We start from the raw sequence: 23795 nt of genomic DNA, 5'->3' as shown, positions 1-23795 counted from the left end.
GTATTTACACTTTACTATCACCATCAGACATCACACTATACAGCAGTTGCAGTGAAACCATGTTCTATAATTACAGCTAGATCTTCATGTATGAATGAGTTATAACTGAAATTGCTTTTTAAATACATTGGAAAATAGCTCAAATAATTTCGATACAATTTAGAAGATGTATAGACAACCCAAATGGAGCGGTTTGTATTCTGCAACAAATCAGATGCCACGTAAATAAAGAAACTGGATTAGTAACGTTATAAGGATAATGTCAGTGCAGTTTTATTTTTTGTAAGGGAAGCAAACAGAACGAAGATGGGAGGGACCTACCTGAATTTGTCCAATAAACTATCATTCGTTAGGCAACTGTTTGGACTAATGATTGCACCCTTGGTCCCCTGTTTAAAATGCATAATTCCTCCAAATGTGGGGTACTGCACATTGTAAATACATATTCTTTAATGAGGTTTAGCAGAGGTGGGCATCCAATAAATGCATTACCGCCACCTACTAGAATGGAGTATAAAAACAAACAAACAAATACCGTTACCATCTAACCAAACACTCAAAAAAATCCACCACCTACTCCACTATTTAAATATATCAGGTCATACCTCAGGCCAACAGCCTGAAAGGACTGGACACTACTCAACACACCACTCTTCTGACGTCAAGTCTGGCACACCCAAATACCTCTCTGCCGGTGGACACCACAACCTCACTTTTCTGCGATTTACGTTCCATCCCTCCAGTACAGTTGATAACCATTGCAATAAAAGCTAAAAAATAATATCTTACTGAAGCATATATCACGTATTGGTCTTTCCCTCTGTACTGGTACAGATCTACTAGTAACACTACTGCATCCCCTTTGACCCCATCTTCCTCTACTTTCTTCACTGCCTCAGCATATGCGTCCTGCACAATGAATGCGTGACATTGATGTTTCACTCTGGTCACACATAATGAAATAGCCACATTTAAATACGATTTTAGAGATATTTAATTATATCCAGACAATTTCGAAAAAGTCAATTATTTATTTTGTTGTAGTAAAGTATAATGTACTTCTATTCACAGCAATTCTGCCAAACTATTTTACTCAACTCCTACTATTTGATGAATGCAGCCCTAATATGTGAGCATGCAGGATTTGATAGAAGTTAGTAGGGCTCTTTTTTTCTTTTCTTAGTAGTACAGGATTAGATAGGATGGTTTTAGTTTCTCTTAATGTTTGGTTCTTTATTCATTATTCTGTAAACTGTGATTGACTACACAATCCAGTACAGTAGGTGGCGGCATGCCCCTATGAACTGTGTTTGCGGAACGCCGTAATATTGTAGAAGAAGAAGAATGTGAGCATGCGCATTGTCGCAAATGCCGTTTGGCGTTGTGACTCCATTTATGCAGTATTTCCAAGCGGGAAGCAGCAGCCAGGTCAGCAAGATTAATACAGTGGTCGGTTAGACAGCAGTCTCTCCGATTATAGACTTCGCTGGTAGGGGATCTACTAAAAAAGGAATATGCCCCGAGAAATCATAACACTTCAACTTGGCCAATGTGGAAACCAAAGTACGGTGAAGTCTTTCCCCTGCTACAAATTATTAGCTAGCTAACGTTAGTACATATACCTAACGTTAACAACTGTAGGCATAGCAATGCTAGCCAACAGCTAGCCTAGTAGTAAAATAACAACTACTGGACATGCACGTATCATGCATGGGTTTGGTGTTGTAATGAAATGCATCTTATTTCCACTCCATTACAGTTGGTTTTGAGTTTTGGAAACAACTCTGTGCAGAGCATGGCATCAGTCCGGAGGGGATTGTGGAGGAGTTCGCCACAGAGGGCACTGACAGGAAGGATGTCTTCTTCTATCAGGTACAGAACATCATTAGCTAGCTAGATAAGTGGGTCAGGTTCCTATCCCGGATATGGAGCCATGGTGAGAGAGTGCGTGTAGGCATCGCATCTTATCACCTTGTTGTATCCTTCTCAACCGTATTGGAGAAGTTTCAAGGTCCCCTCAAACCGTCTTCCCCAGTGTGTTTTGAGAATGAAACGAGGAGCAAGAATGTGAGGAGTCAATAAAATATTAATTGAGAAAGGGCAATAGACTAGAGGGAATCCTTGCCTAGAGGGAATCCTTGCCTCTCTGTCTATTGGTCCTGATGTGGGATTGGCAGGTTGCTAGATTTAGCTTCAAACTAAAGTACAGTACATGACAGTTATCCACTGACTACACAGACAGGGAAAGTTAAATATAGGTAAAAAAATAAGAAAATCATTTTTTAAAAAAAAAAGACAGATCTTCCAAATGTGGCATTCTTTACCAACAAACACCTTCCGTGCTCGGCTGTCTCCACCAAGTCTGTCCCCAAACAATTGGATTTGCTGGTTTTTACCATTGAACTTTGAAATAACTCTTTGTTGACTGTTACTGGGTGTTATGGGCCACCATCAACACCAGCCTGTACCCTACCTGCTCTCTCATGACCCCTTACACTAAGTCTGAATTTGTCCTGCTAGGTGACCTTAACTGGGACATGCTTAAACCACTTGACCAAGTCCTAAAGCAATGTGACACCCTAAATCTTTCTCAGATTATTACCAATCTCACAAGGTATGAAAAGGCTACTCTCCTTGATGTTATCTTCACAAATCATCCCAATAGGTATCACACTGGTGTTTTCTGTAATTACCTTAGTGATCACTGTTTTACAGCCTGTGTTTGTAATGGCTGCTCAGTGAAACAACCTGACGATTGCTAACAAACTTTAATGAGCAAGCCTTCCTTCATGACCTGGTCTCTGTAAATTGGTGTAGAATCCGCTTGATCCCCTCTGTCGAAGATGCTTGGACCTTCTTTTTTGATATTTTCAGTGGTATTGTTAACAAATGCTCACCCATAAAGAAAATGAGAATTAAAAACCAGTTCAGCCCCTGGTTTGACTGTGATCTTGAAAGACTTACTCCACCACAAGAATTCCATTTGGTGAAAGGCTCGGCATGCTCGGACTGACGGGCTCTCGTTCAGGCAAATGAGAAATATGTGCACTCAGGCTATCTGGAAGGCCAAAGTTTAAGGAGAAGTTCCTTCTGGGTCTAACCCCAACTTCTGGAAAACAGTTAAAGACCAGGAGAATAAACCCTCCTCCTCACAGCTGCCCATGTCCCTTAATGTTGATTTGGTTGTTACTGACAAGGAGCACATGGCTAAGCTCTTTAATCACTTCCTTAAGTCAGGATTCCTATTTGACTCAGCCATGCCTCCTTGCCCGTCCAACATTTCCTCATCTCCCACCCCTTCTAATGCTACTTGCCCCAATGCTCCGCCCTCTTTTTCCCCTGCTGGTGGTCACTGAGTCTGAGTTGCTAAAGGAGCTCCTAAAACTTGACCCCCAAAAAACATCTGGGTCAGATGGTTTAGACCCTTTCATCTTTATGGTTGCTGTCCCTATCGTTGCCTCCAACCCTTTTAACATGTCTCTCCTCTCTGAGGATGTTCCCATTGCTTGGAAGGCAGCCACGCCGTGTCCTTTATTTAAAGGGGGAGATCAAGCTAATGTTATAGGCCTATTTCTATTTTGCCCTGTATATCAAAAGTATTGGAAAAACTTGACAATAATCAACTGACTGGCTTTCTTGATGTCTATGGTATTCTCTATGGTATGCAATCTGGTTTCCGCTCAGGTTGTGGATGTGTCACTGCAACCTTAAAGGTCCTCAATGATGTCAGCATTGCCCTTGATTCTAAGCAATGTTGTGCTGCTATTTTTATTGACTTGGCCAAAGCTTTCGATACGGTAGACCATTCCATTCTTGTGGGCCGGCCATGGAGTATTGATATCTCCGAGGGGTCTTTGGCCTGGTTTGCTAACTACCTCTCTCAAAGAGTGCAGTGTATAAAGTCAGAACATCTGCTGTCTCAGCCACTGCCTGTCACCATGGCAGTGCCCCAAGGCTCGATCGTAGGCCACACGCTCTTTTCAATGTACATCAACAACATAGTTCAGGCAGTAGGAAGCTCTCTCATCCATTTATATGCAGATGGTAGTCTTATACTCAGCTGGCCCCTCCCCAGATTTTGTGTTAAACGCTCTACAACAAAGCTTTCTCTGCTCTTAACCTTATGAACACCTCCAAAACAAAGGTCATGTGGACAGAAGAATGCCCCTCTCCCCACAGGTGTGATTACTTCCCCTGAGGGTTTAGAGCTTGAGGTATTCACCTCATACAATTACTTGGGAGTAAGGCTAGACGGTACACTGTCCTTCTCTCAGCACATATCAAAGCTGCAGGCTAAGGTTAAATCTAGACTTGGTTTCCTCTATCGTAATCGCGCCTCTTTCACCCCAGGTGCCAAACTAACCCTGATTCAGATGATCATCTTACCCATGATAGATTACAGAGATGTAATTTATAGATCGGCAGGTAAGGGTGCTCTCGAGCGGCTAGATGTTCTTTACCATTCGGCCATCAGATTTGCCACCAATGCTCCTTATAGGACACACCACTGCACTCTATACTCTTCTGTAAACTGGTCATATCTGTATACCCGTCGCAAGACCCACTGGTTGATGCTTATTTATAAAACCCTCTTAGGCCTCACTCCGCCCTATCTGAGATATCTACTGTATCCGTCATCCTTCACATACAACACCCGTTCTGCCAGTCACTTTCTGTTAAAGGTCCCCAAAGCACACACATCCCTGGGTCGCTCCTCTTTTCAGTTCGCTGCAGCTAGCGACTGGAACGAGCTGCAACAAACACTTAAACTGGACTGTTGTATCTCTTCATTCTAAGACTCAATAATTGACACTCTTCCTGACTGTTATGGCGGCTTCGCATGATGTATTATTGTCTCTACCTTTTTGCACTTTGCTGTTGTCTGTGCCCAATAATGTCTTTACCATGTTTTGTGCTCCTACCATGTTTGGCTGCTGCCATGTTGTGTTGCTACCATGTTGTTATGTTGTGTTACTACCATGCTTTGTTGTCATGTGTTGCTGCCATGCTGTGTTGTTGTCTTTAGGTCTTTATGTGGTGTGTCTCTTGTCGTGATGTGTGTTTTGTCCTATATTTTTATTTTAGATATTTTTTTAAATCCCAGCCCCTGTCCCCGCAGGATGCCTTTTGGTAGGTCATCGTTGTAAATAACAATTTGTTCTTAACGGACTTGCCCAGTTAGAAATGCAACTAAATATGCGGTGCAGCAGCTGCTGTATTAACAGCAAACGAAATAGACACGAAATGGACAGTGTGCATCACGGACTGTACCATTATTCCCCACTAGATGGAGGAGTCTAATAATTTATGGCAGTCAGTGTTCACCATGTTACTGCGATCAAATCTTATTGGTCACATACACACGTTTAGCGGATGTTATTGCAGTTGTAGACATGTTTGTGTTCCTAGCTCCAACAAATCTAAAAGTGAAGGAATGGAATTGAGAATTATATAAATATTAAATTGAGCAATGTTGGAGTGGCATTGACTGAAATACAGTAGAATAGAATACAGTATATACATATGAGATGAGTAAACGTTATTAAAGTGGCAAGTGATTCCAAGTCTGTATATAGGGCAGCAGCCTCCAAGGTGGAGGGTTGCGTAACAAGGTGGAAGCCGGCTAGTGATGGCTATTTAACAGTCTGATGGCCTTAAGATCGAAGCTGTTTGTCAGTCTCTCGGTCCCAGGTTTGATACACCTGTACTGACCTCGCCTTCTGGATGATGGCGGGGTGAACAGGCCGTGGCTCGGGTTGTTTGATGTCCTTGATGCTCTTTTTGGCCTTCCTGTGACATCGGGTGCCGTAGGTAGTCGCCAAACTACTGTTGTTATTGTGTATGCTTTGCTTTCTGTGCATCAAGTAGGAGTAAGCCTTACCTCTCTGTCTATATGGTCCACAGGCAGACGATGAACATTACATCCCCCGTGCTGTTTTGTTGGATCTGGAGCCCAGGGTGATCCACTCTATCCTCAACTCCCCCTACGCCAACCTGTACAACCCAGAGAACATCTACCTGTCGGAGCACGGGGGAGGTGCAGGGAACAACTGGGCCAGCGGCTTCTCGCAGGTGACTATGTGGACCATGTTGTTGGTTGTAGCTGGGCCAGAGGCTAAAGGACAGGGTCCATGTAGAGAACAGAAGCTTTAGCCTTGAGGCGAAAAATGCATATCTAGTAGAAGTTTGGCTATGTTGTTGTTATAATTCTTTAGTAACTACATTCACCCATATAACTATCTGGAATAATGCACGTCTTGTCGTTTGCAGGGTGAGAAAATCCACGAGGAGATCTTCGATATCATCGACAGAGAGGCGGACGGCAGCGACAGCTTGGAGGCAAGCCCACTCTTTCTCAGTAACTGATTGGTCCACAGAGCGTATGGGGTGAAAGCTAAGGAGTCAGCAGGCCTGAGTTTGGAAGCATTCCAACAATTCTCCCATCTCATACACACACTGCACTGACTGCATATCCTGCCTCACGTGAGGAGAACATTGGAGGGAGAACCTGAAAATGGGAGGAGACTATCCAGAGTGAAACACTTCCTGATTGTCTCCATATGTAACTGACTGACGTGTGGAAGGAATATATGTTTTTCGGTTCTTTTTTCCCTCTTTCCCTTCCGTTGTGCTGTGGTGGAAAGCAGGCTTTCTTTGGCAACTTATAATGGGTAACCTTAATAGAAAGTACACATGAAATGGGAGGCCACACATGTCATCTTAAAACTAGTAAATGCTGTTATTTCAAGCCTTTTGCAAAAAAAAAACACAAAAAAAAAGTTCCTCAACTGCCATTGTAAGGTTGCCTCCCTTAAAACAACATGACTTTCCCCATAGAAGTCTGTGTAATTTCTGTGGCCCCTACTCTTTATGACCCCACATTATTATTTAGAGTGTGTGGACATGCATTTGAGAGGGTGTGTGTGAGCGAGTGTGTGGCATGTCGTGTTGGGTGGTAATAGCTGGACTGGAGTAGAAGGCAGGTATTACATGGCTGTCTAGGCGAAGGAGAGAGCCTACTTGTGGGGTTGGCCTGCCCTCCCACCTCCAGGCTGGGTGGAGAGTGGGAGGCGTAAACACATGTCGTATATACTGGCACAGTAGAATACGTACTACTACTTAACCCGATGGATGTAATCTAAAATGTAGATTTCTGCCTAAATAGACATACTCAAAAGTAATAATTTATCATGAGAGGGCCAGAAACAATTACTAATGCTGCATACTCCAAGAAAGATTAAAATCTCACTTTTCTGGTATAAATAGTTATACATTTCTCAGGTGTAGTCACTTTTGAGGTAACAAGTACATATTAAAAATATGATGAAAATAAGAAATATGCACTGAGGACACTAAATATTAGGAACACCTTCATAATATTGAGTTTCCCTCTGAACAGCCTCGATTCGTTGGGGCATGGACTCTACAAGGTGTCTGAAGCGTTCCACAGACCATTCTTGATCTACACGGGAAACTGTTGAGCGTGAAAACCCCAGCAGTGTTCTTGACAAACCGGTGTGCCTGGCACCTACTACCAGACCCCATTCAAAGGCACTTACATTTTTTGTCTTGCAAATTCACCCTCTGAATGGCACACACACAATCCATGTCTCAAGGCTTAAAAGTCCTTCTTTAACCAGTCTCCTCCCCTTCCTCTACAGTGATTGAAGTGGATTTAACACGTGGCATCAATAAGGGATCCTAGCTTTCACCTGGATTCACCTGGTCAGTTTATGTCATGGAAAGAGCAGGTGTTCTTCATGTTTTGGACTCTCAGTGTATGTGATGTAGTTCCTATTCAACACAAGTTGATGGATAGGGCTTGAAATGACTGATGTGCTTTCTAAATATAGTAACAATCAAATTATAAAATGACTAACTATAGGATTTTACTTTCCTTTATAACTGTAAGATAGATATGATCATATTTAGTAACAGTACAAAATTGACCTGGTTAAATAAAAAATAGGAATTTCATAGAACTAAACAGATAATATTCTACCCTGCGTCCTCTGAGCAACGCACAGACGCCATCTTTAAATGAGCACAAACTGATTTAGTCCAGCTGTGACCAAGAGATACTACCATCTTTAAGCAGTGAGCACAAACTGATTTTAGTCCAGCTGTGACCAAGAGAAAGTGGTTTGTTTCTACCAAGAGAAAGTGGTTTGTTTCTACCAAGAGAAAGTGGTTTGTTTCTACCAAGAGAAAGTGGTTTGTTTCTACCAAGAGAAAGTGGTTTGTTTCTAACAAGAGAAAGTGGTTTCAATTCTACGAAATGCTTTTGTATTGTATTTTCGTGTTGGGAGTTATAAATCCCTGTGTGAATATCACATCGAGATGAGACACGCATCAATAGAATCGTAGGGGTGTCACCTGTCAGGAAATATGCGAGGGGTAGTGACGCACTGAGCCAGAGGAAATTGCTCGTTTGTCTGGATGGGCCCAAAAATTGGAGATGTTTGAATCTTTTCACCCAGAGCAGTGGAATTAAGGAATTACGATGGTTCTGTTTCTCTGTTGCAGGGTTTTGTCCTTTGTCACTCCATCGCTGGGGGAACTGGGTCCGGACTGGGATCTTACCTGCTGGAGAGGCTCAATGACAGGTCTAAACACACACACACACACACACACACACACACACACACACACACACACACACACACACACACACACACACACACACACACACACACACACACACACACACACACACACACACACACACACACACACACACACACACACACACACACACACACACACACACACACACACAGGAAGGCTGAATTTCCACCCTTTCTGTTTGACTGCTGTAAAGTTAGTAGACTTTTATAATTGATGAAGTAGAAACTCTCTCCTAATTGTAACCATAATTGTCCCAGCCTCCATTGGCGAGGTAATATTCTCTCCCTGGAGGCACCTTTTAGTTTTCCACTGTTGGATGTTTCCCTGTGACCTGGTGTGTGTGCTACTTTTCTATTCCTGTGTGTGTTGGCCAGGTACCCTAAGAAGCTGGTGCAGACCTACTCTGTGTTTCCTAACCAGGATGAGATGAGCGACGTGGTGGTGCAGCCCTACAACTCACTGCTCACACTCAAGAGGCTCACCCAGAACGCAGACTGTGTGGTGAGCAAGAAATACACACACACACACACACACACACACACACACTCACCCTCTCTCATCTGTGCTTCTTGCCTTCGTCTGGCTAGCGTTGTGTGTGGAATAGACAAAAGGTTCTTTCCTGGAATCAAATCCATGCTCTGATGTTGCATGGTCATTATTTCGAGAACGTCCCCTTGTGCCCGTTTTTAAAATGGGATTTGAAATTTGAAATATAATAATAATAATGAAGACAAGACGTGCCATTTCTACGCTGTCTTGTTGTTGAAAGTTACAAACATCCTGTCCAAACTGGTACTATCTCATTATCCCCCAAAACACCACAGGATGGGGACGGACAAGCCTCATCGCTCGCCTGTCTCTCTCTCCTCAGGCAAGCTCCATGGCCAAGTCTTAGAGAGAGGGAGGAAGTTGAACTCGGAGCCACAGGGCCTGTATATCATGAATAATTATTTTAGGACCATCGCTGCCAGCCTGGCAACACGCTGTAACAGAAAGGGATTCTTCCCTGGCTGCTGGTGTGTATGACTGGTAATGAGGCGGTGTTGGTGGACATTTACATCTCTGGATGATTACATCTGCCTGGGATTGATGATTCTATTAGTTCCCGAGATGCTCTGACGGCCTAATGTTTCTCCTCTCCAATATCTACTTCCTCCTGCAGGAGTTTACGCAAGGGCCTCTACACAGGCTTATTGGGTTATCCCCACAGCTAATAGAATCTATGTGGAGAAGAATTGGTTCCCCTGTTAGTGACGCACAGTGTGTGCCTCAATGCTTCAGTCTTCACACAGCAGCACACTGTCTACTTTGCTTTACCCATCAAGACTGACTGGAAGATTGGAACACAGCCCACTGTTAACTAGTCTCTACCACACAGCATCTCTCTCTTGCCTCTGTTTCCCCTAATTCTAAAGTCAAACCTCCCCATTGCTGTCTTTCTGTGGAAATGTCAATCTTCTGACCTCATGTCTACACATCCCTCTCATTCTGTTTCTCTTTTTGACTTGTGTGTGTGTGTGTCAGGTGGTACTGGACAACACTGCTCTGAACCGCATCGCCACCGACAGGCTGCACATCCAGAACCCCTCCTTCTCCCAGATCAACCAGCTGGTGAGTGATTGACACCTGCCACTCAGGTGCAAGCTCCACTTCCTTCCCTAATGGTGTTCTCAATATCCAGGTTCTAGATCACCAGACCCCCGAGAGGAGAAAGTGTTTCTGTACAGAGGCGTTTTGATAGCCTGGTCCCAGATCTGTTTGTGCTGTCTTGCCAAGTCGGTAATACGACACAAACTGAACTGTGACCAGGCTACTGTTTATAGCCTACTGGCTGTGACCCAGATATGATTAGGCGAATACAGAGAGCGTGTATGCGTGAGGTAAACCTCACACTGTTTGTTCAAACCTCAGGACATTCTGACTAACTAGTTAGACTAGTTACTCCTCACACTTTAGCTGTCAAACTGGATCTCACACTCCCTAGCAATTATTGTTGAATGAACACCCAGTGATTGTTAAAAAAACAAAATTGTGGTCAAATATGTCTATATCCCTAGGGCTGTGGCGGTCATGGGATGTGGATGACTAGTTGGCCACACAAATAAACTCGGACACCGTAATAACTGGTCAAATGTTATATTATTATAATTTATATATTTGTTTTAAATTCCCCTTTCCTCTGCTCCTGACTGCATGTGCTGCCATAGAAATAGAATAAATAGAATGGGCGTCCCCATTCAAGTCAATGGTGGCATAATGGGTGGACTGGCGGCTATTGTGAGTGTACCCGTAGGAACAAAGGAGGAAGTAAAAGAAGGAATTAAAAGCAGGAAGTGTACCTGTCAAAATGTGCTCTGATTTGTTGATTCAACTCAACTAACATTACAAAAACTACATTCCATTGCATGAGCCACATCAGTTAAAATCATTTGAATGAACATTCTACATTACCATGGAAAGTATTGCATCACAATACCAGGCAGCCGTTGCGAGTGTACCCATGAGTTTACCAGTCAAATTGCCAGGGTTATAGGTGCCCAGTCTGTTCTATTCATTATATTTCTATGTGTGCCGCTGCAGTGAGGGGGACACTGTCTAGGCAACTCCTTGCTTGTTTCAGCAAGGAACAGCAGTTTCATCACGTTGTTAAAGAGTCCATGTTACTGTAGAAACGGACTCGGCCTCACGAATTCCGTCTTCAGTCAGCTGTTCATTCCATCCCCAAAATAATATTTAAACGGTTATGCCGGTTATTTATTTTCATGGCAATCTTCATCCATAACCGTTGTTCACACAGTAATTGTGGCAGCCCTATATACCCCTCTCTAGGCTAACCTTCTAACCATACAATCTCGTATAGCATGTCTTCTTTTTAAACATTAAATACTGTAAAAACACCAGCAAATCAGCCCCAAGTGATTTTAATTTTGGAAATCTGTTCCAAAGTATTCTCACGCATAATAGAGACTATACTGTATATGTGATCGTATACAAATGTAAGCAAGGTTTGAAATATTTTACCTATTTGGGCTTCTTGCAGTCAATTTGCAGTCTACAAATGATTTGTAAATATTTTCCGGCTCCCTGACCATCCACTCCAAAAAATCAAAAAAATTGTCCCGCGGCTGAATCTAGGTGATGATCCCTGTCATATAGGCTTCATTTCTTATGACCACTGTACACTCCTGGTGCTTGCCCGGCAGAAATTGACAAGATTACAGAAATAAAAACAGCCACAAGTAATTATGTCAACTAAAGTTTTTTTTTCTCTCCACAGGTTTCCACCATCATGTCAGCCAGCACAACCACCCTGCGTTACCCTGGATACATGAACAACGACCTGATTGGTCTGATCGCCTCTCTCATCCCCACGCCCCGCCTTCACTTCCTCATGACGGGCTACACACCGCTCACCACTGACCAATCGGTAAGTAGTTCTCAGTGACCGCGTAGTACGTCTTGGTGCATTCAAGACACCTGGGAACTGTGAAAAACCCATGACGTCCGTGATCTTCAGGTCTGAAAGTTGGACCTCTATAAAGATGCCAGAGTTTCTGACTTGGAATTGCGATTGGATGACCGTTCAAAAAAATAAAACCGTTGTCGGCGCTCGTTTTTTCCGAAACACTGAAGTCTTCATCAAACTTATTGTTATTATTATTCTTCTGCATGCTACTCTTACACCATTTAGGCTAGAAACGCCATTCAAACTTTACAATGTGAAGATTGGTCTGGAATGGTGTGCTTGCATCCAACTTTTGTTTTTAACGATTTATACTTTTGAAACTACATTTTTTTCATTCACTTTAATGGGACTTTTTTCAAGATTCTAGAGCTCCTTATTGTAACGTCACTTCCACCATTCACTGTAAACACAAAGCAACTTTTGACAAAAATCTGCTATTTTGACCACTTTGCCAACAACTTAGACAAAAAGTTAGAGTGTAGTCTAGAAAGGTCTCGAATTTGTCATTTTGTTTTACCAACCTCTTTCACCACTTAAGCTATTAACTCCAAACCAACGCTGAGATGTCTAGACTGACCCTACTTAGATTGCTTGTCAAAAGATTTTTGATACATATATAATATATAATATATACACTTGAACGAGAGCCATAATAATACAGAGGCAGCCATTCAGTGGTCCTGCTGCTTGGCCAATTAATCGACAAGACCAACTTACACAGTTCTGGCTATCCTAACTATCCTATTCTTTCAAAGATTGATCAACTATAGCTATACACATTTGCATAAAATAACTATCCAACTGGCTTCATCAATAAGTGTATCGATGATGTTGTCCCCATTGATTACAGGCAACATCCGCATTGAGCTAAAGGGTAGAGCTGCCGCTTTCAAGGAGTGGGTCTCTAACCCGGATCTTATGAGATGCTATGCCCTCCGACAAACCATCAAACAGGCAAAGCGTCAATACAGGACTAAGATAAAATCGTACTACACCGGCTCCGACACTCGTCGGATGAGGCAGGGCTTGCAACTATTACAGACTACAAAGGGAATCACAGCCGAGAGCTGCCCAGTGACATGAGCCTACCAGACGAGCTAAATTACTCTATGCTCGCTTCGAGGCAAGTAAACACTGAAACACGCATGAGAGCATCGGCTGTTCCGGATGACTGTGTGATCACACTCTCCGCAGCCGATGTGAGGTAAGACTGTTTAAACAGGTCAACATTCAGGACCTGTACTCCGAGTATGCGCTGACCAACTGGCAAGTGTCTTCACTGACATGTTCAACCTGTCCGAGTCTGTAATACGATCTAGAAGAAAAAGAAACGCACACCTATTGAGACGAGGTGCTGGCTAGTGGAGTAGAAACTTGAAAATAAAAGAAAGCCGCACACTCTTGGAGCTCAGATGAAAAAATGTAATACCAACGTTTCGACAGCCAAGCTGTCTTCATCAGGGTATAATCACAAACACTGTGGGATGACTCGTTTATATAGTGTCAAAAGACACAGGTGTCTGTAATCATGGCCAGGAGTGGCCTAATATCATTGGTTAATAATCAAATATTAAAATGTCATACAAAGAACAGCATACAAACAAATGGATAGCATGCAATCGTAGATTAATTTGACTATACAAGTTTACACACAATTACAATGGCAAAGTCACAATAATCACAAGAATGGCTTCAGATCAAAGTCTACGTTGAGACCGAAGGGCGCAAGGGTCTTTAAATGTGTCTTTTGACACAATATAAACGAGTCATCCCGCAGTGTTTGTGATTATACCCTGATGAAGACAGCTTGGCTGTCGAAACGTTGGTATTACATTTTTGCATCTGAGTTCCAAGAGTGTGCAGCGTTCTTTTATTTTTGAGTCTGTAATACCAACATGTTTCAAGCAGACCACCATAGTCGCTGTGCCCAAGAACACTAAGGTAACCTGCCTAAATGACTACCAACCCGTAGTGCTCACGTCTGTAGCCATGAAATGCTTTGAAAGGCTGGTCATAGCTCACATCAACACCATTATCCCAGAAACCCTAGACCCACTCCAATTTGCATACCGCCCCAATAGATCCACAGATGATGCAATCTATATTGCACTCCACACTGCCCTTTCACACCTGGACAAAAGGAACACTTATGTGAGAATACTATTCATTGACTACAGCTCAGCGTTCAACACCATAGTGCCCTCAAAGCTCATCACTAAGCTAAGGACCCTGGGACTAAACACCTCCCTCTGCAACTGGATCCTGGACTTCCTGACCCATACTCCAGGTGGTAAGGGTAGGTAAACAACACATCCGTCAAACTGATGCTCAACACAGGAGCCCCTCAGGTGTGTGTGCTCAGTCCCCTCCTGTACTCCCTGTTCACTCATGACTGCACGACTCCAACACCATCATTAAGTTTGCCGATGACACAACAGTGGTAGGGAGGAGATCAGAGAACTGACCGTGTGGGGCAAGAACAACACCCTCTCCCTCAATGTGTTCAAGACAAAGGAGATTATTTGTGGACTACAGGAAAAGGAGGACTGAGCATCCCCCCATTCTCATCAACAGGGCTGTAGTGGAGCAGGTTGAGAGCTTCAAGTTCATTGGTGTTCACATCACCAACAAACTAACATGATCCAAGCACACCAAGACAGTCATGAAGAGTGCATGATAAAACCTATTCCCCCTTAGGGGACTGAAAAGACTTGGCATGGGTCCTCAGATCCTCAAAAGTTTCTACTGCTGCACCATCGAGAGCATCCTGACGGGTTGCATAACTGCCGGGTATGGCAACTGCTTGTTCCCCGACCGCAAGGCACTATAGAGGGTAGTGCGTACGGCCCAGTACATCACCGATGCCATGCTTCCTGCCATCCAGGACCTCTATACAAGGCGGTGTCAGAGGACGCCCTAAAGATTGTCAGACTCCAGCCACCCTAGTTATAGACTGTTCTCTCTGCTACCACACGGCAAGTGGTACCGGAGCGCCACGTCCAGGTCCAAGAGGTTTCTAAACAGCTTCTACCCCCAAGTCATTAGACTCCTGAACATCTAATCAAATGGCTACCCAGACTATTTGCATTGTCCCCCCTCTTTTACGCTGCTGCTACTCTGTTATTATCTAAGTATAGTCACTTTAATAACTCTACCTACATGTATCTATTACCTCAATTACCACGACTAACCACACTATGACCGAGCCCCCTCTGTATATAGCCTCCCTATTGTTATTTTTCTGCTGCTCTTTAATTATTTGTTTTATTTCTTACTTTTTTTGGGGTCCTTTTCCTAAAACTGCATTGTTGGCGAAGGGCTTGTAAGTAAGCATTTCACTGAAAGGTCTACTACACCTGTTGTATTCAGCATTTCACTGAAAGGTCTACTACACCTGTTGTATTCAGCATTTCACTGAAAGGTCTACTGCACCTGTTGTATTCAGCATTTCACTGAAAGGTCTACTACACCTGTTGTATTCAGCATTTCACTGAAAGGTCTACTACACCTGTTGTATTCAGCATTTCACTGAAAGGTCTACTACACCTGTTGTATTCAGCATTTCACTGAAAGGTCTACTACACCTGTTGTATTCAGCATTTCACTGAAAGGTCTACTGCACCTGTTGTATTCAGCATTTCACTGAAAGGTCTACTGCACCTGCTGTATTCAGCATTTCACTGAAAGGTCTACTACACCTGTTGTATTCAGCATTTCACTGAAAGGTCTACTGCACCTGTTGTATTCAGCATTTCACTGAAAGGTCTACTACACCTGTTGTATTCAGCATTTCACTGAAAGGTCTACTACACCTGTTGTATTCGGCGCATGTGACAAATGCAATTGGATGTGATTTGAACAGTAACTATTGAACCATTCAAGCTAGAGACACCAAACTGACTTTGACATGTTCAGGGTATCCTAACCTTTCATTTAGCTACTTGTTCAACTATAACCTGTCCCCAACATTACTACTGTGGACACCAGCACTGCTATAACGTATTTCAAAACCATACATACTCTAAAACAAGCTAGGTAGCGCACCACATTTTCTTCAAGAAATGCACTTTTCCGACTTCACTGTCAGCCTGAAGAGTTGGTTTATTAGAACTACAGCTATTAGTAGGTCTAGATACGAACCTGTTCTACCATCAAAATATGTTGAAAGAGCTGTCGTCACTAGATGCACCATCTTATTTCTCTCCCCTAGAACTTTCTAATCATTACATCATTCAACTAAAATCCAACTTGATTTACACTGAATGTTTTACAAAAGTAAGTTGTACATGTATTTATCTGAAACCCAGTTGCTTCCCTAAGAGTGTTGTCCACATGCTGTTTTTTTTCTCCAAATATTCTGACAGAAGACCATTTTGTCTCGTCTGTCTTTTTAGTTTTCACAACCAACAACTGTAGTTTAGACATTTTTGTGATCGAACTGCCCCACAATCCAAAGCAACAGACTACCATGTCAACTCCATCCAAGTGATCAGAACACGTATTTTATTGCATTTAACTTTGACTATATGTAACTGCTCTGCTTTAAATAGTAAAGTAAACCTTTTTTAAACTACTACCCCTACCACAAAAATACTTTTTAAAGAGTTAAAAGCAAGTCCCACCAATTTGTACTAGTTTAGTTTAATCTCTGTTCTTGAAAACACAGATCTTGCCTGAGTTATCCAACTATCATCTTCTTTTAAAAACATTTTAGTGAACAAAGCATTCCTGTCACTTATGAATATGCGTGCTTATACATGCCCTCTCCTTTGTTTCTCTCCCAGGTGGCCAGTGTGAGGAAGACCACCGTGCTGGATGTGATGCGGAGGCTGCTGCAGCCCAAGAATGTCATGGTGTCCACGGGCAGGGACAGACAGACCAACCACTGCTACATTGCCATCCTCAACATCATCCAGGGAGAGGTGGACCCCACCCAGGTGTGTGCGTGTGTATATTTAGCATGAGAATGTGTGCTAGCTCAGTGTTTTTTTATATATATTTAAAAAATGTTTTAAAATAAAATAAAAAACCGTTGTCTTTAACTACAGATGACGTTTTTTTTAAAGTTCAGTATTAGTTCATGAGCTGCTGACTCTGCTTATTTTGGATGTTATAAAGGAGATGGCTGAAGACCAAGTGGATATTGTAATGTCCTTGTGGTGCTGTGTGTTAAACATATTGGTCCAAAAGTTTTTGCAATATCAATACTTTCCATAAGTTGATACAATTCCTGTTTGTGTGAGTGCAGGTCCACAAGAGCCTGCAGAGGATCCGAGAGCGTAAGCTGGCCAGTTTCATCCCCTGGGGTCCAGCCAGCATCCAGGTGGCTTTGTCCAGGAAGTCCCCGTACCTACCTTCCGCCCACCGCGTCAGCGGCCTGATGATGGCCAATCACACCAGCATCTCCTGTGTAAGTTCCGCCCCTCATTCTCATTACAGGTTCTAAAGGTTGGCTACTTGGAGTAGGGTGGCTACTTGGAGTAGGGTGGCTACTTGGAGTAGGGTGGCTACTTGGAGTAGGGTGGCTACTTGGAGTAGGGTGGCTACTTGGAGTAGGGTGGCTACTTGGAGTAGGGTGGCTACTTGGAGTAGGGTGGCTACTTGGAGTAGGGTGCCTTGTGCAAAAATATTTTAAAATGTGACAAAACTATAATCCTCAGCTAACATTTCAATGGCAAATCACTTCATGGGTTGGTGATAAAGAGTATTTTTGGTATACTCCTAACACACAGTCAGTGACTGAGGGAGTGGGCAGAAAGTGACTAATGAGTTATATGTAATTATGTAATGTATTCACTGCTACAAGTTCACTGGATGCCCTTTCTCTTCTCTTCCTCCGTTGCAGCTGTTCGAGCGGACTTGCAAGCAGTACGACAAACTGCGAAAGCGCGAGGCCTTCCTGGAGCAGTTCCGCAAGGAGGACATCTTCAAGGAAAACTTTGACGAGCTGGACAACTCCCGCGAGGTGGTGCAGCAGCTCATCGACGAGTACAGTGCTGCCACGCGGCCCGACTACATCTCCTGGGGAACTCAGGAGCAGTGAGGACAGATGGGATATACACCCCTGTCACATGACATGGGTCTGGTTCCCCTCTACAGCCCAACCAGGGAAAGATGGGGCTGAGCTTGTTGCCTCCTGTGCCACCTGCCCCATCCCTATGGAGAAAAGTGTTCAAGTTCATCCCTGCTGCTTTTCTTCCCTCTCTTCTGTCCTTAAGCTCTGTTTGGGAGTTAAAGCAACGCTTCAATCTGTGTGCCTGTATCCAATCCCCACTGATGGTTATGAATAGTAGTGAATGACTAGTCTTTCTCTCTCTCTCATGCAGGATTCCAAAACGACCCCTGCCACGAGACACTTCATGGATAGTAGATCTGAAAGGATCAAATGGGTATCAGCTCCATCTTGTTCTCTTGACAGGTGGAATGTATAATATTGTGCCCGGTGGTTAAGGGTTGATTTGGAATTCTACATCCGAACTCGTAAGCCTTGTTTGGCCCTATTTTTATACTGTGTAGTACTACTCTGCTTTTGTGCTGTTCCTTTTGCAGTCACACAGACTAACATACCAGCCGGAGAAACACTCGTGTCCTTGAAGGGGGAATGGAATAAAATGCCTGGTGTGACTATTGTCTTTGTACATTTCTGAAAGGTTTATGATACCAGAGCCCATGATGATCAAGCTCTGACAGGGTAGTCAAGTCAATAGGCCTCGGATCAGTTGCTACTGTCCCGTATGTACTTCCCAACACACACTTAAACCAAAACGTCTGTTTCCAAAGTATGGCAATGGTCATTGTTATTGCAGAGGACAGCCTACTTCTCTACTCTGGTGCCGGAGTGTAAATCCATACTTTCTCTTACTCTACCTGCATCAAGAAGCTTGTTAAATCGCATCTACAGTTTTCCTTTTTTTTGTAGCCATCCAGATGTATATACTTTTCATGTTGAGCTTTGTGTTGTGAAATTGTTAAAAATAAATAATTCTGAGAATATTCTTCATTGCCATTGGTGGGCTGTTCATATAAATAATTGTAAAACTATTAGGATAAAGTAGTACTTGTTCATTACTGCATCATGAAGTACAATCACTGACATGCAGTCCTTAGCAGTTAGTCTTTGTATTCTGAAAATGCCCGCTTCAATGCTTTTCAAAGGTCCACAAAAGAATGCTAGATAAAGCTTTACAACTCACCTGGAGTGTCTGTGTGCTAATACACCCCCCCCCCCCCCCATCAAATTCTACTACGCTACTTCAGGCCTCATTACCTGAAAGAAATGCAGGCTCACTCAGCAATGCCTGCTCGGTCAAGCAGGTCAAGTCCATTGTGTCAACCTAAGACGCTGACTGTTCAGAAGGAGAGATTTTAGAAATCTGTCTGGTTGCTGGCACCAAAATCCATCCCCTCTGCCAGGCAGCTCAGGTTGAGAACTTAACTACGGACTGTAACTAGGGCATCAATGAGTAGCTTTGTCTTTCAGTGATACTACGCCTTAACACAATAACAAAACAGTATGGTACAATGGTGCTGCTTTTTAATTAATTACATAGTCTTTATAGTTTACTTATTGCACATCCAAGTTAGTTAAAAAAAAAAAACAATAGTGCAATTAACTAGACACATATTACACACAGAAGGTACCATGTGGTGTACAAACGAGCTTTAAACAAAGCCAGGTTCAGGTTAGACTGTCGTCTTCCTTTTCATAGTTCCACGGAGGGAGGGATCTCCGAGACCGTGAGCGTAGCTGCCTGCAGCTGCAGTAGAAAAAGCGATGGCCTGACTGGACAGTGACTGCCTGCATATCGTATGGGCAGGAGGCAGGGCTGGCTGTGCCATGGTGGGTCCTTCCTCCTGAGGTTAGGGAAAATGAAATCCCACCACAGCCTGGGTTCCTAATCGACTACTGTATTACAACATGACTAAAACTTCTATTGGTCTAAATGACGTTGGGGTGTAACTTTCTAACTTCTGGGTGTATTCTCTGAAAAAAAGCTTACAGCAGAACTTCTCTTTGGTCCATGCGCAAACACCACTTTTTAGTTACTTTAAATGAACAAATTCTACCAGCCAAGTAGTGAACACAGATAGGAAATGTGCCTTGGTTTTTTTGACAAAAAAAAAAAGTAGCTTAAGACTATTCAATCTGTGTTGCTGATTACGCGATAGAAAAGTCATTTCCTATTGAGTAGACTCCTGCAGCGTTTACCGTGAATGCAGTCTGTGCCAATGCGGGAACATTGCCTTTAAACTTCAATCACGCTCTGAACGCTGAACATCCACGATACGGATTGAATAGAGCCCTTAAGCTATTATAGGATCACATGGCTGATCAGTACAGTGACCTAATGGATCTAGATGAGACGTTAATGGGATCATTTCAAAGCCAAACTTTTTTTTTTTAAACAACACAAACAGCTAGGTTCTTATTTAAGACATATGAAATAAAAAGACAACACCAAACAGTACATAAATAATACTAAGAACGCATCAATAGTCAGGACAGCATTGGTTCTGTGTGTCGGCACAGCAGAGAAAAGACAGGGGTCTGCATTGTGGTTGTGATGGTCCATGTTACTGGCTGGGGGTTAGGTGAGTACGTCAATTCTTCACAGTGCGGACAGCTAGCTCATTTCCATCCACACCGAATATGTTCCCCACTGAAACAGAGACTGGGAAATAACAGTTCCACCCTTAAATTGGAGGTTTAGGCCAAGATATAAGATCAATATTGGATCACTTAACTATTCAAAATGAACAGACCAGACATTTAAAAGGCTCCTATCAAGTGTTAGCCATAGTTTCATGTTGGGGTGATGGCTCGGGCAAACAGCAAGTTGACAAAGGGGGAGAAATCAGTGTTTGGTAGAAACAACAGACCAGTCATATCCCAAGATCCTTTAGTTTCTGTTACACAGCATTAGGCTGGATCCTTTATAACATCTTGTCCAATCAAATTGTCCCATCCAGTAGTCTCTCCCACCCAGCTGACAGTACCAGCAGGAGCAGTTCTGTCCATGACAGCCAGAGTGACTTACTGAGCTCCATCATCTGGTTCAAGTTCACACGGCTTGCTACATCGACAGTTCTAGGTAACGGAAGCCTGGCTGGGGTCTTTATGAAAACAGACCCTTTCAGAGTGTGTGTGTGTGAGAGAGAGGAGGTGAAAGTGTGAGTCAGTCACCCTTTCTATTGCATGAGGGATATTCTAGGAAAGGCAGAGCACCACATGTAGAACAACATAACAGAGGCACGTTCACAGTTTGTCCTCTGCTCTGCAGAGTGTCTCTAGGTGAGCGGTGTAACTGGTTGGGGAAGTGTAAATGAACTCGTCTCTAGGCAACAGTGTGTCTCCCTGAAGTATGGCTCTGTGAGTTCTAGGAGATAAGGAGCCACAGCTTCGGGTCCCGTGCCTCACGTTGTCGGGGTGCTGGTTCTCCCATGTGAACACAGAGGTTGAGTGGCAGGAAGGGGGGAGGTGGCGACACCTCATCAGCACCCACATTGGTTTCTGTGGGTTTCTAGCCTCACTTACAAAACAGGCTCCTCCCCTTCTCGCTCCTTCAGTTGGAAAGCCCAGCAAGGTTTATTGTCACGGATGAGGAGTAAAAACAGCCCTCTCTTTGTTTTGGCTGTGGTGCTGTTCCCAGTGGAGGAGGTGGAGGAAGCAGGCGCAGGGTCCGCTAGGCTGGGGCTCCGAGGAGGCTGTGTGTGAGCTGAGAACAGGGGGAAGGGGCACCCATCACACGGGGTGCGAGGGCAGCTCCAGCAGGGTGGGGGTGGGTGTCGGGGGGAGGTGGTGGAAGCCCACCTCGATGGCAGTACCCTCTGTGATGCTCACCACGTCGTCGCCCCTCCCACGCTGGCGACGGATGGCACTGAAATAGGCATTCATCAGCTGCATGATCTCAGTCAGCTGTGAGAGAGAGAGAGAGAGAGAGAGAGAGAGAACAGAGGGAGGGGAGGAGAAAGAGATGACAGAGAAAGGGAGAGAGACAGAAGTAGTGAGAGAACAGAACGAGGGAGAGAAAACGGAGAGAGAGAGAGAACAGAGAGTCAGCCTGGTGACAGTGTGAGGAGTGGCTTTCTCAATGTCTGTGTCTGGCACCAACACAGGAGGGAGGGGAGAGATGATGTCATCCAGCTGCTGCTGGAACAGACACAATCCTCCAGGGATGGCCAGAGCGTGATGTGCCTTGGCACATTCTGCAGCAGCACCAGCACTCACACCACTGGACTGAACTTCAGTAAGACACAACCCTAACAACAACAAAGGCAGATGCATTTCAACATATCATGTCTGTGTTTCCGCTGGGTTTTATATCTGTCCTTAAGGTCACAGCAAAATATTGCATTAGCTCATGATCGTATGTTGTTGTGTTGGCCACCAAGTCCTAACCCCAATTTATCCAACTACCATCAATCCACATCTGGCCTTCCCCCTAACACTATGTGACCTCTGGCCATACCCTTTGCCCTAACTTCAACACGACCCCAGTCCAGTTGCCGGCACCAATTTGAACCCTTACTTCAGCTGCTAACCTTGCCTTAACCGTTGACTCCTAGCTTAACCATATCCCCCTTCAAACCAGCTCCTGTTGAACTCTCTGCCCAATCCACTTAAATCCTCTACGTTTATGGACTGAGCAATGTGAGCACCATAGTTCAGAAAAGTATCACCCTCCTTTAGCTGGCCTCCAATTTGCCTGTTCTGCTGCACCAATAAATAAATAAAAGCCACTCTTGTGCCCCGTGAGAGAGAGATCACAGAGAGGGCTTTGTTCCGCGTGGGAAGATGCAAGCAAATCTGCAGGATGAACGGACGATTTGTTCTCACAAAGAAAAAAATAATTAGCGGTTTGGGGAAATATCCAGGTTTCTGGGAAATGTTATGGGCTCATTTTTTTTTGTCTAACCACTGCAAAGAAAAAAAAGACTCACCCCGGTTAGTATTTAATAAACAGGAAGTAAGACTCTTGGTGGTTGATTCTGGTGGCAGAGAGAGAGGCAGGCTGTGTACTCTCGTATAAATCGCGATGAATTACTGTTTTTGCACGTGGGTCAGGGCGCTGTGGGTGGAATAACATCATGAGCAGGCAGAGTGGCTGTTTCAATGACTGTGCACAACGTGTCACTGTGATCAGGAATAGAGGCCATTCACCAGGCACAGTGAAGCACCTCACTGCTGTGTGCAGCCCGAATGAGGTGAACAACTAGAGTCAATCAAAGACCGTCTCAGGCTTAATTCCACCCACAGACTCCGCTACGTGTCTGTGAGTGACAGATGCATCATTAGTACACACTATGCCTCCTGCTATGAGCTTTTGTTCGCCCACCTTGGTAGTTTCAAACAGCAGGTCTCGGTCGCCGGCGGTGATCTTAAAGGTGTTGCTGTCGGAGACGCCGTAGGAGCAGATCTGTCCGTAGGGGAAGGACTCCAGAGCCTCTGCCTCGCCCTGCCTGTACAGAGACACACACGTCGCTGCCACACCCAGCCACAGCTTCTGAGAGAAACTACCTGTCGAACTCTAGAGAGCGAGAGAGAGAGAGAGAGAGGGAGAGAGAAAGAGAGAGCGAGGAGGAGGGAGAGAGAGACAAAGAGAGAGGGAGAGGGAGAGATAGAAAGAGAGAGCGAGGAGGAGGGAGAGAGACAAAGAGAGGGAGAGGGAGAGAGAGAGCGAGGAGGAGGGAGAGAGACAAA

General features: G+C 44.0%; 2 protein-coding genes across 6 annotated transcripts in view; one reads left to right on the top strand and one right to left on the bottom strand.

Moving 5' to 3' along the window:
- Positions 1–1375: 1375 nt before the first annotated feature.
- Positions 1376–19087, top strand: LOC124016164 (tubulin gamma-1 chain). Its single transcript, XM_046331703.1, has 11 exons — positions 1376–1563; positions 1760–1872; positions 5905–6072; positions 6271–6339; positions 8527–8606; positions 9003–9129; positions 10153–10239; positions 11906–12055; positions 16879–17031; positions 17343–17504; positions 17940–19087. Exons 1-11 carry the CDS (start codon positions 1515–1517, stop codon positions 18135–18137), a joined length of 1356 nt encoding a protein of 451 aa, XP_046187659.1. The 5' UTR covers positions 1376–1514; the 3' UTR covers positions 18138–19087.
- A 524-nt stretch (positions 19088–19611) lies between these two features.
- LOC124015321 (unconventional myosin-X-like) overlaps positions 19612–23795 on the bottom strand; it is a 48131-nt gene continuing 43947 nt past the window's right edge. For 4 of the 5 annotated variants that reach the window (XM_046330490.1, XM_046330491.1, XM_046330494.1 and 1 more), the window contains 2 exons: positions 23431–23622; positions 19612–22010 (listed from right to left, as the gene is read on the bottom strand). In XM_046330490.1, coding sequence (XP_046186446.1) covers positions 21837–22010; positions 23431–23622 — 366 coding nt within the window. In that variant the 3' untranslated portion in view covers positions 19612–21836. Of the gene's footprint in view, positions 22011–23035; positions 23164–23430; positions 23623–23795 lie in introns of all 5 variants that reach the window. The other variant, XM_046330492.1, reaches the window with a different exon arrangement.

The sequence above is a fragment of the Oncorhynchus gorbuscha genome, linkage group LG26 (genome assembly GCF_021184085.1).
Source record: "Oncorhynchus gorbuscha isolate QuinsamMale2020 ecotype Even-year linkage group LG26, OgorEven_v1.0, whole genome shotgun sequence".
In the NCBI taxonomy this organism is placed as follows: Eukaryota; Metazoa; Chordata; class Actinopteri; order Salmoniformes; family Salmonidae; genus Oncorhynchus; species Oncorhynchus gorbuscha.
Note: the sequence above shows the minus strand (reverse complement) of the source record. Positions and strands in the feature narration are given on the sequence as shown.

Excerpts from the sequence above, each read along its gene's own strand:
- LOC124016164 (XM_046331703.1), top strand. The coding sequence starts at position 1,515 with ATGCCCCGAGAAATCATAACACTTCAACTTGGCCAATGTGGAAACCAA. Across the intron at positions 1,873-5,904 it reads AGGATGTCTTCTTCTATCAG|GCAGACGATGAACATTACAT; the intron begins GTACAGAACATC and ends TATGGTCCACAG. Across the intron at positions 17,032-17,342 it reads GAGAGGTGGACCCCACCCAG|GTCCACAAGAGCCTGCAGAG; the intron begins GTGTGTGCGTGT and ends GTGTGAGTGCAG.